At 36.5% G+C, this 17,750-nt stretch overlaps 2 protein-coding genes across 2 annotated transcripts; both read right to left on the reverse strand.

Moving 5' to 3' along the window:
• Positions 1-4,609: 4,609 nt before the first annotated feature.
• LOC137825316 (uncharacterized) lies at positions 4,610-5,059 on the reverse strand. The gene has a single exon (XM_068630989.1). It carries the CDS (start codon positions 5,057-5,059, stop codon positions 4,610-4,612), a length of 450 nt encoding a protein of 149 aa, XP_068487090.1.
• Positions 5,060-9,412: 4,353 nt separating this feature from the next.
• Positions 9,413-11,498, reverse strand: LOC137827010 (uncharacterized). Its single transcript, XM_068633197.2, has one exon. It carries the CDS (start codon positions 10,656-10,658, stop codon positions 9,981-9,983), a length of 678 nt encoding a protein of 225 aa, XP_068489298.1. The 5' UTR covers positions 10,659-11,498; the 3' UTR covers positions 9,413-9,980.
• Positions 11,499-17,750: the final 6,252 nt, after the last annotated feature.

Here is a 17,750-nt window from a genome sequence, read left to right on the forward strand (position 1 = left end):
TTCACCAAGTGGATAAAAGTTGAACTAGTTGCACAGATAACCACCCACAAGGTTCAACACTTTGTGTGGAGAAACATTGTCTGCCATTTTAGGATCCCAAGGCACCTGGTGTCTGATAATGGTACCCATTTTGCAAGCCAGGAGTTATGCAAGTTGTGCGCGGAGCTCGGGATCAAACAGGTGTTTGCCTCTGTGGAGCATCCTTAGACGAATGGTTAGGTTGAGTCTGCCAATAGAGTATTGCTCAGAGGTTTGAAGAGGAGGTTGGAGAAAGCTAAGGGGACTTGGTCAGAAGAGGTACCTCGAACCTTGTGGGCTTACCATACCACTCCTCAGTCCACCAAAAAGGAAACGCCCTTCAGTTTGGTATATGGGTCGGACGCCATGATACCCGTAGAGATCCAGGAAAGCTCATCTTGGTTCCAGAACTTCGTGATAGAAGAATCTAGCAAAGGGAAGAAGGTAAACCTAGACCTACTCGACGAGGTGCGAGAACAAGCACATATCAAAGCTAAAGCTTTAAAGAGAAGGGTGGAACTGAAGCAGAGTCCAAGTTGAAACCTTGACAGTTTCAAGTTGCCGACTTAGTAATGCGAAAGGCTCATCCTTACCAGCTGGATAGTAAGTGTTCTCCCAAATGGTCTGGCTCATTCTGCGTGGTGGAGGTGCTCAGAAACAGAGCCTACAAGCTCGAAACTTTGAAGGGTGGAGCTATACCTCGAACGTGGAATGGTGCAAACCTCAAATTTTATTTCAGTTGAAATATTTTGTCAATGTTTGGAATAAGTAAGGGGACACTATTTTTCCCTTGCGAGGGTTTTTTAATGAGGTCGCCCAATGAAAAATTGTTCTTGAAAGATGAGTTATCAGAATTATTTGTTGGCACACGATAAGGCGACTTGGCCGGTGAATTATCTGCAAAAGCACCATGTGTGTATAATTAGTCATGAAATTGTTAAACGAGGCAACCTATCACCCTGGTAAGATTCCTGACCCGGGTGTCTCGAAGCTCGTACAATTCAGATGGGGAAACCTCTTCTCAGTAAGATTTTGAGTTCAGGTACCCTGAATTGGTTTATGATATTTTGACGACTGAGGTCAGGTAAGCCAACCTACCTCAATATCAAAGAGTTGACTCGGTGTGTAAGCCAACACCCAAGTCAGATACTCTAAAGCGAAAGAAATATTTTCTTGGTAAGATTCCAAGATTAGGCGTCTCGAAGCCTGTATAATTTAGACGGGGAAGCCTCTTCTCAGTAAGATTTTGAGTCCAGGCACCCAGAATTGGCTCGAGACTATTCGGCAGAGTGTAGGTAAGTCGACTTGCCTCAACATCAAAGAGTTGACTTGGTGTGTAAGCCAACACCCAAGTCAGATACTCTAAGTGGAAGAGTTGACTCGGTAAGACTTTGAGTTCAGGCGCCCTGAGCGCGTATTATGGGGGAAGACGACCTTGTCTCAGTAAGATTCTGAGTTCAGGTGTCTAGCTAGGGAGATGACCTGTCTTGGTAAGACTCTAAGTTTAGCACCCTAAGTATCCACCATAAGGAAATACACTCTCTTCTCAGTAAGATTTTGAGTCCAAATGTACTAAACCACAATTAGCTATAATTAAGAGTGTGTAGCTAAAGGTATAAAAGGCAACCCGCCTCGGCGCTGGTGAAACAATCCGAGCTCGGGCGCTCTGTGGAAAAGAGTCAAGATTAACCCTGTAGGGTAGTAATGCACTACGAAGGTGCTAAGAGTAGACTTGGTGTGTAGCCAACACCCAAGTCAGATACTCCAAGCTAATAAAATCATGCAAGAGCAGACTCACGTAGGAGCTAATACCCCAATCAGATGCTCTGAACGAAAGTAAGAATATTTAAAAGATGACTTAATGCGTGAGCCAACGCCCAAGTCGGGCAAGCAAGTCATTCTTAAAGAATTGAGCTCTGAAAGCGGATGTCCTCTACGCATGGAGGTCCTATTTAGCAAGGTCAAGGTATGTGATCCTTGTTGAAATAGTCAAATAATGGTCAAATGAGTTAAGAGGATATGAGTCCTCAACACGTTGTCTATTCTAGAGTATTTTGGTTGGTGTATTACACTTGTTATAGTCTTGATAGTTTTTATACTAGTGTCCAATAATAAGTTCATGCTCGTTGTGTATCATTAAGACAAGTAGTCAGTTATATAGCTTGGTACGCTAGTCGTGGTTCATCATGTTAAAGGGCTAGCTAAGTGATGGAAAGACATTTGCACACATGTTTAAAATAGTTAGTAAGTTAAATTGTTCCAAGTGTTACAACATGTGAAAGGATGGGCAAGGCACGCTATTCCTCCACAAGTTGGCCATTGACCACGATCTTGCCCGGGCCAAGTTCTAAGAAGTCTAAAGTTGGATGGAGACCCAAGGCTTGCTCCACAGCCACCTCGAATCCCATAAGGAAAGCCTGAGCGACATCCTTCTTGCAAGCCTCGACCTTCTGGGTGAATTCTTCATTTTGACTGGCCAGTTCTTCCTTTAGTTTTGCATTTTTAGCCAAGAGTCTCTCCTTCTCCTCGACACTAGTTTTGGCCAAGTTGGTTAGGCGTTGCTCCATATCTTGTTTGGAAGACTGAGAGGATTGAAGTTCCTTCTGTAGCCTTTCCATTTCTTTGTGCAACTTTGAGACCTCTTGGGATAGCGCATCCTCTGCTTTCGCTTTCTCTTTCAGTCTTGCAGTGGCTAAGCACCCAGTTGCAAGATCTTGGCCAATCTGCCTCATGGCTTCGCGAAGCAAGTGGTTGTCATCACGAACCATGACTTCATAATAGAAGTTGTTACAGTCATTCATGAATGCCATTTTTTCTTTCTCTCGAATGCATCCGGATTTGGTTGTATCCAGAATATGCATCTAAAAAACTTAAGATAGTATGACCGGTTACTTCGTCGATGAGTCGGTCAATGCACGGTAAAGGATAATAATCCTTAGGACAAGCTTTGTTAAGGTCTTTATAGTCAGTACTCATCCTCCACTTACCATTTGATTTCTTCACCATGACCATATTGGCCAACCATGTTGTGTAATGCGTTTTTTTAATGTAGTAGACTTTTACCAACTTCTCAGCCTCTTGTCGTGCGACTGCACGTTTTTCTTCGCCCATCTTACGTTTTCTCTAGGCCATTGGCTTGGCCTCTTTATAAATAGAGACAAGGTGTGTGATGATATTTGGGCTCACCTCAGGCTTGTCAGCAGCTGTCCAAGCAAACAAATCATTTTTATCAATCAAAGTTTGGCTTACCAACTTGCTATCGTCCGATTTCAAAGATGTTCCAATGTGCGTCTTATGTTCACCATCTCGACGTCAAGCCGACAGTCAAGATCGACGAGTGCTACCATGTGTTCTCTCGTTCTTCTTTCTCGGGAGCATTCCTCAGTCGGTTCCCTATATAAGGAAGACCTTCCCCTCCTTTCTCGAGATCGCCCCTCCAGTGAGGCTCAGTACAACCGTTTGGTCGGTTCGACCTTCAAGCTCACGACATAACATTTGCGGCTATCTTTTGATCCATATGGACTATGACGATATCACCAACTGTTGACGAAAACTTCACGGCTAGGTGGGGAGTGAATACTTTTGCCTGTAGACCATTTATGGATGACTGTCTGAGTAGTATATTATAAGAGGTATTTTCATTAACCAATAAATACTTGATTTTTATAGTTTTACAAAGGTATCCCACTTCCTCGAACGTAGTACATAGGTCAATGAATCCCCTGATCTCTACTCGTTCGCCTGAAAATCCAACAATTTGTTCATCGTAAGGTTGGATTTCTCACTCTGGAATCCTCATTTTCTTAAAGGACTTCCAATGCAGGATGTCCACCGAGCTACCCTGATCCACCAAAACCTTGGTAATTTTGAACTTGTTTATTTCCACATTTATTACCATGGGATCGTCCTGAGCCGGGTCGATTGCGGTGAAATCGTCGTCGATGAAATTTATCGGGGGCATCCTTGGTTAATTCTGGGTGGTCGCAGAATGGATCGACTGGATGGCCCGAAGGTGCTTCTTCCTAGTAGAATTGGAGCATCCGCCTCCACCAATCAGCTATTGTGTTTACTTCTCGTTCGGGGTTCCCGAGTGGGATCGGGCCAACTATAGTATTGATAACCTCTTGGACCCCGCGTATGGTTTGATCGCTCCTCCCAAGAATTTCACTTCATGATTGTGTCCTTCGTATTGGGCTCTTACTCCTTCTGCATTTCGCTGGGCGCTGGTTGTCATGACGTGAATCTTCTCGTCCTCTTCGATCGTAGTGTTCTTTTCAGCCTCTAGGTGGGTACGTTTCCCTTTGCGGAGATCAGTACGAGTTGGTGTCAGTCTTAATGAATTTGTGCAGGTGGCCAACTTGGATGAGTCCTTTTATCCTATCTTTTAGTGCTTAGCAGCCTTTGGTAGTATGGCCTAATTACGATGGTACTGACATTGTTTAGATGTATCAACGTTCCTTGGAATTTGCAACTGCTTTAGGGTCGAGATAAACTCGGCTTGTAGTGCCTCATCCAAAATTCTTCCCCTTGGAATAGTTAGTGGGGTGTAACTAAGAAATCGGGGTCCTCGATTTTCTTTGAAACGGTCGGATCAACCCGATGTAGGTCGATTCCCTTTGTCCTTATCTTTCCCCTTATCTGCTCCTTCAGACCGAATGCTTTTGTGATACCCCAATTCATCCATATTCTTAGTTGGTCTCTTGATTAAGCTTTCGGTGAACCAGCCTGGTCGGATGGATGAAACTAGGTGATGCATGGCTATTTCCGGAATCAGGTTTCTAATGCCCATGCAAACTTTACTAAACCTGTCCATAAATGCCCACAAAGATTCTACCTTTTCTTGCTTCACATTAAGGAGAGACATGAATGAGGTGTGATGCAATCGACTTGTTGCATACTGCATGGTGAACTTAGCCGTCAAGAATTTAAAGCTTCTGACAAAGTTAGGAGGGAGTTGGGTGAACCAACCGAGTGGTACCTCTTGGACAGAGGTGGGGATGACCTTACACCATAATGCCTTGTTGATTGTGTAAAGGGTCATCTGTGTCTTGAAGACATTTAGGTGCTCCTTCGAATCGGTGGAACCGTCATAGAATTTAATGGTTAGTCCCTTCCACTTGGGAGGGAGTTGTGTGTCGATTATCTCATCCGTAAAAGGATGTCCTCTCGAGTCTTTCTCGTCGTCGGGTGAAGGGGTGTTTCTAGAACTTTGGTGAGTCTAATGAGTTTGATAAGTCTGTGTTCGATATTGCTCTTCTCGTTCATGTCCATCAAGTTGTTGCTTTAGGTCTTTATTTTTCTCCTTAAGAAGGAGCATCTCCTCCTCATTTCAAAGCTGATTTTCTTCATTTTGTAGCTGATATGCAATGCCTTTCTGTCGTAACTCCTCCATTTGTGCCTGGAGGGCTTGAATCAAAGTGGTTTGTTCGTCGGCCATTCTATCTTTGTTAGTGTTATTCCTTGTTGAAACCATCGTTGCTAATCTTGATTTGTTGCTGAAATTGAATACTACCTTGGCCTCACGGTAGGCACCATTGTACCTGTATAGGTTGGGGACCTAGATAGTACCTGTGACTGGGTGTGCAATTGTTGACGTGTCTATAATCCTCTATTTGCTTCCTTCAAGACTCCTTCCTTAAATGCTAACGTTCGATCAGGGGGTGTACTGGAAAAGGAACTCTGACGCTCAAGTAAGTACTCGTGATAAGAGTGTATTCTAGTAAATAATGAAAAACGTACCTTATTCCCCCGTAGAGGGTTTTATTTATAACATTGGTTATGGGCCCTGGCCATGATGGGCCAGATATCCGTTATTAACTGACTTGCGTCGTGGTCCCTTATTAACAAGGATGTGCATCTTCAATTAATCAGTTGGTAGCTGATTCGTCGGAGACATTTCCCGCATATTTCAGGATACTCATTTAAGTGTCGTTGTAACTGTCATTACTATATTTTATTACGTGTCTTGATATGTTCTTTAATTCAGTTAGTCAGTGATCGAGGCCGAGATTGGCTCGTCCAAACCAACCGATACAACATGGATTGCAAAACAAAAGGCTCTTGCCATGGAACTAGGTCACTATGACGAATCATATAATAATCTTCCAAGATGATTGTGAGTTGTACAAGAAAGTGTAGACGATGTTGAAGACATTTCATGTTACATCATGGAACGTGTATTTTGGGATTACAAGTTAGCATTGATGGCTTCAATTACTGCAGCGTGCAGGTCAATAGTTCAAGTTGATGGAACATTTTTTATTGGAAAATACCATAGGACTTTGCTAACTACAATTGGTCAAAATAAGAACTGAAACATCTTCCTTTTAACTTTTGCACTAGTTAAAGGTGAAACAAAGAAAGCATTGATATGGTTCTTCCAATTTTTACGAAGATATGTGACACCACAACAAAATTTATGCATGATAACTGATAAAGGAACGACTATATTATCAACATTACAATTTCTAGAAGTTGGTTGGGAAGTAGATTATGTCCTCTCAGTATATTGCATACTCCACATTACATCTAACTTCAATAAAAAAAATTCAAGAATTCAAAGTTGAAAAGTAGTTGATAAACATGGGTATATATTTTTCTTTCCTTCTATTAATCAATATTTCTGGAAGACATGAACTTTAAATAATTTCATTTTTTACATTATCACAGGTTATGAAAGGAAAAACCAACTCTACAAGAAAAGTTGTTAGTTCTAAGTTCATAATTTTACCAAGGTTTTGCTTGGATAGATAAAATACTTTTGGAAAAATGGACTCAAGCATATGGCAAAGGTAGGAGGTATGTCCACATGACAACAAATTTAGCCGAGTGCATGAACTTTATTCTTAAGGAGAGCATGATCCTTATTGATTTGTGCTCTTGTTAAGACTTTTGAAATAACCAAATATTGGTTTGTTGAACGAGGGACCAAGACATAGTACATGTTAAGAGCTGACCATCAATATCTTGAAGATATTGCTGCCTTACTCTTGAAAATAAATAAGAGTATGTCATGTTTTATGTCAAAAGGTATAATAGTACATGTTACGAGCTGACCATCAATATCCTGAAGATATTGTTGCCTTACTACAGAAAAATAAATAATAGTATGTCATGTTTCATGTCAAGAGGTATAATAGATACAATTCAGAGTTTGATGTTTAAGAGTTAGCCGCTTCCCAACTTAAATGTCTATCTGTGTCATACACATCCAAACTAAATGTTCCCATGAATCAACCAGAAAAATTTATAATATTTGTCCAAGTTTTCAACAATTCAATTATTTTTTCCATTTTTCAAAATAAAAAAGACAACAAACTTCTTTTTCTATACATATTATATTTTTATTTAACCAAAAATTAAAAAAATAAATCAACAAAGATAAAGGCGTGCTTTGCATACACAACTTTAGTGTAAATTGTATACAACTGAAGTTGTTACATCCATACACAACTTCAATTATATAAAATTTACACTGAAATCGTGAATGCAAAACACAACTTCAGTTTTGTTATTTCACAGGTTTCATGTTTTACAAGAACGACTTTACTATTAATTAAAGTGGCACTCATGCTCCACAATTTCTTTCTTATTTCTTCTTTATTACACTCCATGTCAAATTAATGTGGCAACACAACTTCTCCTTAGAAATTTCCTAACCCATAAATCGCATTTGTAACACAACTTTCTTTGAGTAAAGTCGTTCTTCTACCTCACAACTTACCTATTTTAGCAATTTTTTTGGTCTATTCTCATCTCAATACATTTACCGTGATACTATTATTCATAAGCTCGATCAATCTATAATGATTATACAACTTTCATTGAGTAAAGGTCGTTATTCTCCCTCACAACTTACCTATTTTAGTAATAATTTTTGTTGCCTATTCTAATAAATTTAAGAAAAATTATATCATCTTAATACATTTACCGTGATACTATTATTCATAAGCTCGATCAATCTATTATGATTATGATTAAATGTTAATAACAAAATAATTTATAATATAGTGTTCTTAAAATTCATGTGGTATTATTTCTATATACTTTTAGGTAACAAATTGTATTAATAATAATTATATAAAAAATAATGAGTGGTTAAACACTAATTATTTTTAATATTTCATTTTTATTTTTTAATTTTTTTAAAATATACTTAAAAGTAAAATAAATATATTGAGTATATTTTTCTTTTTATTTTCTTAATTATAAAGTATAATTAAGGATAAAATAGAAATATGGAATGAAGAATTCCTTTGTATATTATTATAGTTATAAATTTTATAATTTTAAAATATAACTAAATATAAAAAATATAAATACAATATATATATATATATTATATATATATATATATATATTATATATATATATATATATTATATATATATATATATATTATATATATATATATATATATATATATCAAATTGGAGAATCTCATTATATATTATTATAGGTATTCAGAGCGTTTTTAGAACCTGTATAGTATTAGTATTTAAGTTTCTTTTTCTCCTAATAAAACATTTTCTTTTTATACTTCTTCACCATATATTTTATCATACATTTCTTCTTTTTATATGTATAATAATAACTAATTTAATACTAACGAATAATAAATTAGTGATCAAATTTATTTACTTCTCGTTAATTATGAGATTCCGAAATATATATATATATATATATATATGTATTCATCATCAATTTTAATTTTTCTGATAGTGATTTATAATAACTGGTGCCTAGTAATTTGTCTTACTTTCCAACCCATAATAACATTAACGTGAACTTTTAGAAATCAAGATAAGTTTAGACAAATATTTATGAAAATATAAATATATGAAATAAAATTATTTTAAAATAATTAATATCAATAAGCTTGAATCTTATGTACTGTTATTTTTATCAACAACTAATATTTTAATTAAAATAAAATATTTGAGAGTGCTCTAATCCTTTTAAAAAATATGTACAAATAAATATATATATATATATATATATATATTAAGACACAAATTAATTTATAATAATTCTATCCTATTGGAACAATATAGGAATAATTCGCTGTGTTTATCACATCGCTACGTAATAATATAGAAGTTATTCATTTTTTTCATATTTATATTTCGCTAGAATAATTATACATTAAAAATCCAAAAAATTGTATACAATCTGATGTGATAGTTTTAAAGAAATATATATAATAAAAAAATTCAATTAAATGATGTAAAATATTTAGAAAAAAAAAGTGTATCATTGCTCATTTCACTATTATGTAAGACAAAAGATTCTGGTAGCCATATAATTTCAAAGTTTTATTGTTTTCATGAAAATAAGTTAAATAATGAGAAATAAATACACCTAAGTAATATAGAAACACCAAAATACTAAAGGATACTTAGAGAGAATAAATAAATAAATTTTATATGTATTATGATATGATGGAAAAAGAATAAAAGAATAAAGAATATCCATAAATCATTACAGAAATGATTACAGTTGTGAGTAAAATTAATTCACCCCTCTTTGAACACATTCCTCAACTGTAACAGCCTGATGATCAACGTTCCCACGATCCTTTTTCAATCAACAAAGCATCCACGATCCTTTTTCAATCAACAAAGCATCCACGATCCAATCACAACTTTCACAAAAGCATTCGCAGAAAAAAGGATTAACTGTTTAAACACAAGCCACAAAAGAAAAGAATAAATTAAAAGGACAAGAGAGAAATATTAAAACTCCTTGGAACTTCCACTCTTCACCCTCAACACTGTCTTCATATGTGAACCACAAAGTCTTAAAATCACCCTCTTAATAATGTTTCTACAAAACCAGTATCAATCAATATGAATCCAAGGCTTTAAAAAACGGTTCATCGCCACAATTTCGAAAGCAGCAAGAAGTTTGCTGAGATATCAGGAGCTTCTGTCTGCAATTTGTCTGAAATTGAAAACCTTGAATCAACCCCACCATTGATGCACAGCCACCCCTTCATCTCTCAACTTCCCATACAAAGCCAAGCACTCCCAATAGGCCCTTCTGCTCTTCCTCTTCACATTCCCTTGCTGTGGCTTGCACTCCAAGAAAAGCTCATCCACCAACCTTATGGCCTTACTCCTCATCATCTCCTCCACCTCCTCAGCCTCAGCTTTCATCACCACATACTCTTCGTCCTTCACATTCTTCCTCAACCAATCCGACATCTCTGTCTGTGGGCCACCCTCAGCCACAGTCTCTAACTTATACATCTCAAAGTTCTTGTTCCTCGTAGGGTACCTCTTCTTAAACCAATCGGTACCACTCCCTCCATCCTGTTTCGGCAGCCCTACATCGATAAAAACGCAGCGAGGGTAACTCTCTAGCGAATCACCCATCAGATCAGGCAAATACTTGGTACGCTTCAGGTACACCCTAGATTTCCCCGAAGCCGCACGTGGGGGCTCCAGAAGCACGTCCTCTAGGTTTTGCAACGCTGCTTTCTTTGCCTCTGGGACGTACCCTAATAATTTTCTCTGCGTCAAGGGATTTTTTCCCATGTCGATGGCAAGAGGGTCATCAGTTGAGGTCGAAGATATTAAGGTAAAGGAAGCTAGAAACAGTGCTAAAAGCATCACGCGGTGAGAAAAAATCTTCCTCATTTCAGAATTAGGTTAAGTAACCCACAAGAGATATATGGTTGGTTCGAGGACTCAAAAAAAATAAACACAGAGAAGATGATGATGATGATGATGGTAATGACTATATTTTGAAGTTTCAAAGAGAGTTTTTATATGTAGAAGAAGAAAAAAAAAGATGTGTAGAAGAGAGAATTAGAGAAAAAGGAAAAAAGAGTTTTTGTGGGGGTAATAGTGTTTCTAGCGAGTGCAGAATCTGGCAGCAGTGTGATTTCCACCCACAAGGGACATTCTCTTGCTTTCAAATGACAAAACCAGTGACAACAACTCCCTCATCCGCTGCATCTCCATTATGATCCTTCCAGTCGGGGTCGATGATGTTCAGGAGCTCATGATGTGTTCATCCGTGTCACGTGGCTTATTGGGCAAACACACTACTTCGCCTTCATCGATCACAAATGGATGGAGACGAAGGACAGAGGAAGCGCTTTTGAGGCTTCCTGGTGATGAAGTTTTGTATTTTCTTTTTGGGTCCAGCTGTTTGAACTAAGAGGGGTATGGATTTGGTGGGACTGAGCCTGGGTTATATGCATGGCAGGAGAATGAGAGAGACCAAAAATTGGATGGTGCCACGAGAATTTAGCTATGCCATTCATTAATGCCTATCAACTACTCTTCTTATTACTAAAAACAATAACATCTCAACTTTCTGTTGTGGTTTCGAATTGCTCCTATGGAAGCGGGAACAGATAGGTCTAAATTGGCATTTGCTTTGCTTGCTTTTGTTCATGCAAAATTTCAAGATAATGTGCTATTAATGGGTGGACTACTATTGCCAGAATAATAATGTTATTAGTTTTTGTTGCGGGAGATTCAACTTCTCCAGAATTGCACAAGACTAATTTCAGAATTCTCTCACAATTTTATCTGCTATAATTGGAGAATTCACAAAGTATACCACCATATTGCAATCTTTAATACTATTATTTTAATACTTTTTATATTATTTAATTAAAATTTTACTTTTTTTTATATATATTTATTTCTAAATCTATAACTTCTATATACTTCAAGTTTCTAAAAACAAACAATTAGGAGGATAATTTGAGCTGATTAAATCACTTTGTTGAGTAAAAAGCATTAATGGTAACGAAAATGGAAGTGTGAGGGGGCTCACGCGGACAGGCCAACCGAATAAAACAAAATAAAGTGAATTGTCTATTTTAACTCGATCTTCTATTTAGGTCCATTTCACATGATCCTTAGGTCAAGTGTGGAATTGGAATACCGCCATAACCTACATATATTAAAATTTTGGAATTTTTTTTTACCTACATAATTTTTTCTGGCATTCTTGTAATTCTAAAATTATTTATATCAGATTTTATAATCAAAATATAAATTTATATTTAGATTCTACAATTCAGAATATAAACAAAAATTGTATTTTAAATTGTACAATTTAAAACATAAATTTTAACTTCCAGATTCTATAATTTGAAAGGTCTCTAGATTCACATTCTGGAATTAAAGAAAAAAATGTTTAATAAAAAATGTCAAAGGATAATTTAAGTATTTTCGAAGTACAGGTACATGAATAAACTTTTCTCAATCGCTAATTTATAACACATTCATGGGATTTGATAAGGCTTGATGATTTTTCGATATTTAATAGTTTAATAGTTTTCTTTTTATCGACAAAAAACGAATAAATAAAATAGAAGTATTTTAGGGATACATCAACCCTTATACAAAGTCAACCTAAACCATCTTTCCTCTAAGTTCCTTGCACAAACAGAAACATAAAAGCATAACTGACAACCGACAAAATCTCTTTAAAGTCCCACCCTACAATAGTATGTTTTTTATATTTAATAGTGTGTTTTTGTCTTTATGAAATACATAGATTTCAATACTCATCCAATGTAATAGTTGGACCTAAGTCATTTATGTACATGTATTATTTTAAAATTGTATATATTTAATAAAATATTCATTAATCAATTTATTAGTACAATTAAAATTAAAATTTCATTAAAATTCATATCATACTATTTTTTTCCTATATTTTAATATGCATGTGTTATGAGAAAAATAATTAATTTAATAAATAATTTTATTTTAAATTTATATTTAAATTTTATTTTTCATTAATTTAAAGAAAAAACATTTTTATAGGGCTTGCCAACAAACTCGGGACAACTCTTACATATAACGGACCAATAAAACTAATCCTCATTTTGTAGACTAAAAGTTATAGTAGACCAATGCGGAAGCAACAAGAATGGCTGATAGTGTTGGCTCATGATGTCTTTCACTTCCATAAACTAAAGACTAAGTTCAAATTGTAAAACAGTTTAAGCATTATAATACAACACTACTTAAAATGGAAATAGAAATTATAAATCTCCGTTTACACTACCCTAAATGGATAAAATATGTATGTAGGAAAAGTTGATAATATATTTATAGGTTATTGTAAGTTGGAGAGATTGGTGATAGTTAATGTTATTGCTGCCTGACCTGGATCGGATTTTGGTAGTGGATTTTGGGCCAACTTTTCTTTTCTATTATTGTTATTTTGAGATGCTTGAAATCGACAGTAAGGGGAGCTCCACCAGTTGACAAGACTCTGACGATCAAGTCAGTGAGAGATTATAACTATGAGTATAGTGTATAGTATCTAAAATAGCACTTACCTTTTATCAGGGTCTTGAGGCCCTTTTATAGTACTCGTAGATCCTCCCTTTAGGAGTTAACAACCATAAAGATATTATGTTAATATATCCCCTTTATTTTAAGGGTGTGGGTAGAGTATTTTCTCTGTTTGTTTATTTTCATTTAGAATAAATACATATGCCTAATTAATTAAGTTATATTTTTTTGTGTTTTTATTTTAGTTACCTTTTTAATATGTCTTGTCAGTTGTTTGGGGCGACTACTTGATGCGTCATTGGGCTTATTATTGTCTTGGGTCGAGTTAAGTATTTTGCCTTTATAGACTAGGCGGGTTAGGATAGTGTGCTTAAGTGCTCGCATCATGCCCCAAGCACGTTCGGCCAGTACATAGCTCCCCAGCCTCGAGCCAAGCATGGTGAGGCGAATAGACTTATTTGTGCCTGCTTTGAAAATACATTTGGCTTAGAGGGTAGTTGGTGCACGATTTCCAAAGTGCCACTTGGCGGGACGACTTCATCACACTACTTATGGTGCGTACACGTGTTATGCCATCAACGGTGGGAAACCTTGTCATTTTAATTTCCCTTTTTGAAAATAAAACCCTTCCCTCTTCAATACCCTGCTTGTTACGCTTGCGTAGAGTTATCAAGAAAAAAAAAACTCTTTCTCCCTTTCGTAGCGCCACCTTGCCTCGTCGTGAATCACCAAAAAATAGGTATGTTTTCATCCCACAAACCCTCTTTTGGGTAGCAATTGTTAATGTTTACTCATTGATATCGATTGGACAATGCACTTTATTATGCTTCGATTAGTTTATAATGTATATATTTTTTTCTGAACTATGCTTCGTATTTTCATTGTTTGTTTATGTCTTAGTTGCTTTCAAACATGGACTATAGCTTTGCTTACCCTTGGCCAAAAAAAAAACTACTTAAAGAAACCTTTATTTTTACTACTCATTTGAGAATTAGAGAGTTGAGGGAATCGAGGACCTTAAGCAAAAAAGATGAAAACTTAGTAAAAATATTAGCATGTAGAGAGGGGGAACCGATATGTAGTGATATCTCGGCTCATGGTGAAACATGCTTCCTACTGGACGAGGATAGGGCTAGGTTGATGATTTATGATGAAGATTGACTCTGTCATGACTCTAAGAAACTTCTTTGCCAAGCGATTGCCTTGGCGTGCTTGGCTGATGTCAAGGCAGAGGATTGAAAAAAGACTGAAGACAAGAAAGCTCAACAAATTGTCGAACTCCAACAGGAGATTTGAGCGCCTCCGTGCTGAGGTCCCTGAGGTTGACCACTTGCGCTTGGAGTTGGCTAACAAGACTCAAGAAGGGTTTGTCTTGTCTAAGGAGAAGATCAAGAATTTGGAGAAGGAGATGGGTGAACACTTTGAAAGATGATGCAACCCAATCATATATCGTTGGCTTTGAAACCGCCCTGTAACAGGTTGTTCTTGTCCATCCCACGGTGGACTTCTCCGAGCTGAACCCATGCAAAACGATAGTTGATGGGAAACTTTTTGGGGAGTTTTAGTCTCTAAAATTATGAACAATATTTTCAGCTTTATGTATATATTTAATGTTTGAACTTGGACGACAATTGGGATGTTAATCGTTTTGTGTATCTTAAGCCTGTGACTTCCTTTTTAATTGTGCCCTTTTATGGCATCCATGACTTTGCTTATATAAATGAATGCTAAAAATAACTTACAAAATAAATTTGGTTACAAACTAGGTGTAGCATGATTAAAAAGATTGGGAATTGTTGACTTGAGTTTAGATGAAACACCAAGGTGACGAGAATAATTCTTAGCAGCAAGCCAGGTCGTTGCTGGGCTGCCCCCCTCCGGGTCAGCCAAACCGCTCGTAGCATCGATGTTACTTAACCCGTACCATTGGTTAACTTGATATGTATTTGATTCTGTTGAAACGATATGTTGATGTCGATACCACTAGGGTAGTCCAAACTCAGGTTCAGCTAATCAAAGTAACTATAACTGTTCCAAGTTAGGTCGACCTTAAGGTGAGGCTAATCAAGATAACTGTAATTGTTCCGAATTAGGTTGACCTTAGGGTGTAGTTAATCGGCGTAACTGTAACTGTTCTGAGTTAAGCTAACCTTAGGATGCGGCTAATCGCTGTAACTGTAACTGTTCCGAGTTAGGCCGACCTTAGGGTGCGGCTAATCGGGATAACTGTAACTGTTTTGAGTTAGGCCGACTCTAGGGTGTGGCTAATTGGGGTAAGTGTAATTCTTCTTAGTTAGGCCGACCTTAGGATGTGGCTAATCGGTGTAACTGTAACTGTTCCGAGTTAGGCCTGTTAGAATATATAGCCTTAAACGAGAGGGGGGTGAATTGTTTAAGAGAGGTTTTTGAAATCTTTTTAAAGTTTAACAAAATTCTTTGTATGAATCCAGAACAGAAATCGGGTTAGCCAAAAACAAAAGCAATAAAACAACAAAGCAACAGAAAAACAATCGGTTGTTTCTGTGAAACAATTGGTTGTTTATACCAGTAAAACTTTAAACAGAATTTAAATGAGTTTGAGGGTAAGAGAGAGATACACCAACAGTTTATACTGGTTCACTCTTAAGCCAAGAGCTACATCCAGTCCCCAGAAAACCACTGGGTAATCCACTAAGTAATCAAACTAGATTACAACACACAAACCACCAAAGTAGTGACCTTGAACCCTTCAAGAAACACACTCCCTTTGGCAAAACACACACCAAGAGTATTGATCTTGACCACCTCAAGAGCACACAACACTCCTTGGCAACACAACACCAGAAATACAGTAGATTGAGAAGGGATTACACCTGTTTACTGAACAATATGAAATCAATACAATTGCAATCCTATTTCACTCTCTTAGAAAACCCAAAGCTTGATGTGAATGTTCAATTCTTGAAATCAACTTTTTCACAACTGAAAAACTCAAATCTGTTTATCTCTTGTTTGTTTGAAAACATAAACAAACCATTTATACTTTCCAAAGATTTGTCAAAGCAATTAATGAAGGAGTGTATTCAGTTGGAAATCATTTAAAGCACATTCAACCACCAAAACAGAATTCTGTTAGGATTTTCAAAACAATAATCGGTTGAAACCACGAAACAACCGATTGTTTGGGTTGGCAGTTAAGTCAACCAAACTTAAACAGTTTTCAACCTTTTCAAAAACTCCTAAGAGTAAAACAACCGATTGATTCGACAGAACAACATGTTGTTTTTCACTTAGTTGTAAAAACACTTTATTTCAAAAAGGATATAAAACACATTAGCTTTAAATTCAACAAAGGAGTGGATTAAAAATTAAACTACCCAGATCCCACCCAAACACAGCAGCAACACCAGTCTTTCATCAAACACAAAGGATTTGGATTCTTCAAAGAACTTGATCTCTCTTGATCAACAATCTCCCCCCATTTGATGAAGACAAATCCCTGGTTGCTTGTGTTGGTCTTTGTTTGAATCTGAAGCAGCACCTGCAAAACAAAACTTATGCAAACCAGAGCATCTTTAACAGTAGGTTAGATTGGCACATTAACTAGTTTTATGCATAAACCTTAGAGCATAAAAACCAGCCAAAAAACAAACACAATATCAGACAAACAATCGGTTGTTTCTATCAGCAGAAGCTAAAAACAACTTTAAAAACATAAATTAAAGAGATTTAACAGTTTGAAACAGTTTGTAGAGCAACACAGAAACCAATTCTCCCCCTATTTGTCTTCACAAATAGACTTTGTGCATAGAGAGCAGTTTAAGAGAGATTTTGAGAGTCAAGAATGCCTAACTCATTTCTTAAAAAAAAAACCTGTCTTTTCGCAAAGGTTTTGTAAATATATCAGCAAGCTGTAGTTTTGTTTCAATGAACTTCATCTCACAATCTTCATTGTTCACATGATCTCTTATGAAGTGATGACGAATCTCAATGTGCTTTGTTCTTGAGTGCTGAATTTGATTTTTGGTGAGATTTATAGCACTTGTGTTGTCACAAAGCAAAGGAACCTTGTTGATCTTTAATCCAAAATCTGCAAGCTGCTGTTTAAGCCAAAGAATTTGTGCACAGCAGCTCCCAGCAGCAATGTATTCAGCTTCTGCAGTGGAAAGAGCTACACAAGCTTGTTTCTTACTATGCCAAGAAATGAGACTGGATCCAAGAAGATGAAAAGTGCCACTTGTGCTTTTTCTGTCCAGCTTACACCCTGCAAAGTCAGAATCTGAATATCTAATTAAATGTATAGGTGAGTAAGAAGGATACCATAGACCAACATTGGTAGTTCCTTTGAGATATTTGAGAATCCTTTTTGCAGCCTTGAAGTGAGATTCCTTTGGATTTGCTTGATATCTTGCACAAAGACAAACAACAAACATGATATCCGGTCTACTGCTGTGAGATAGAGTAAAGAACCAATTAAACCTC

The sequence above is a fragment of the Phaseolus vulgaris genome, chromosome 8, assembly GCF_051622355.1.
Source record: "Phaseolus vulgaris cultivar YP4 chromosome 8, ASM5162235v1, whole genome shotgun sequence".
NCBI classification, from domain to species: domain Eukaryota; kingdom Viridiplantae; phylum Streptophyta; class Magnoliopsida; order Fabales; family Fabaceae; genus Phaseolus; species Phaseolus vulgaris.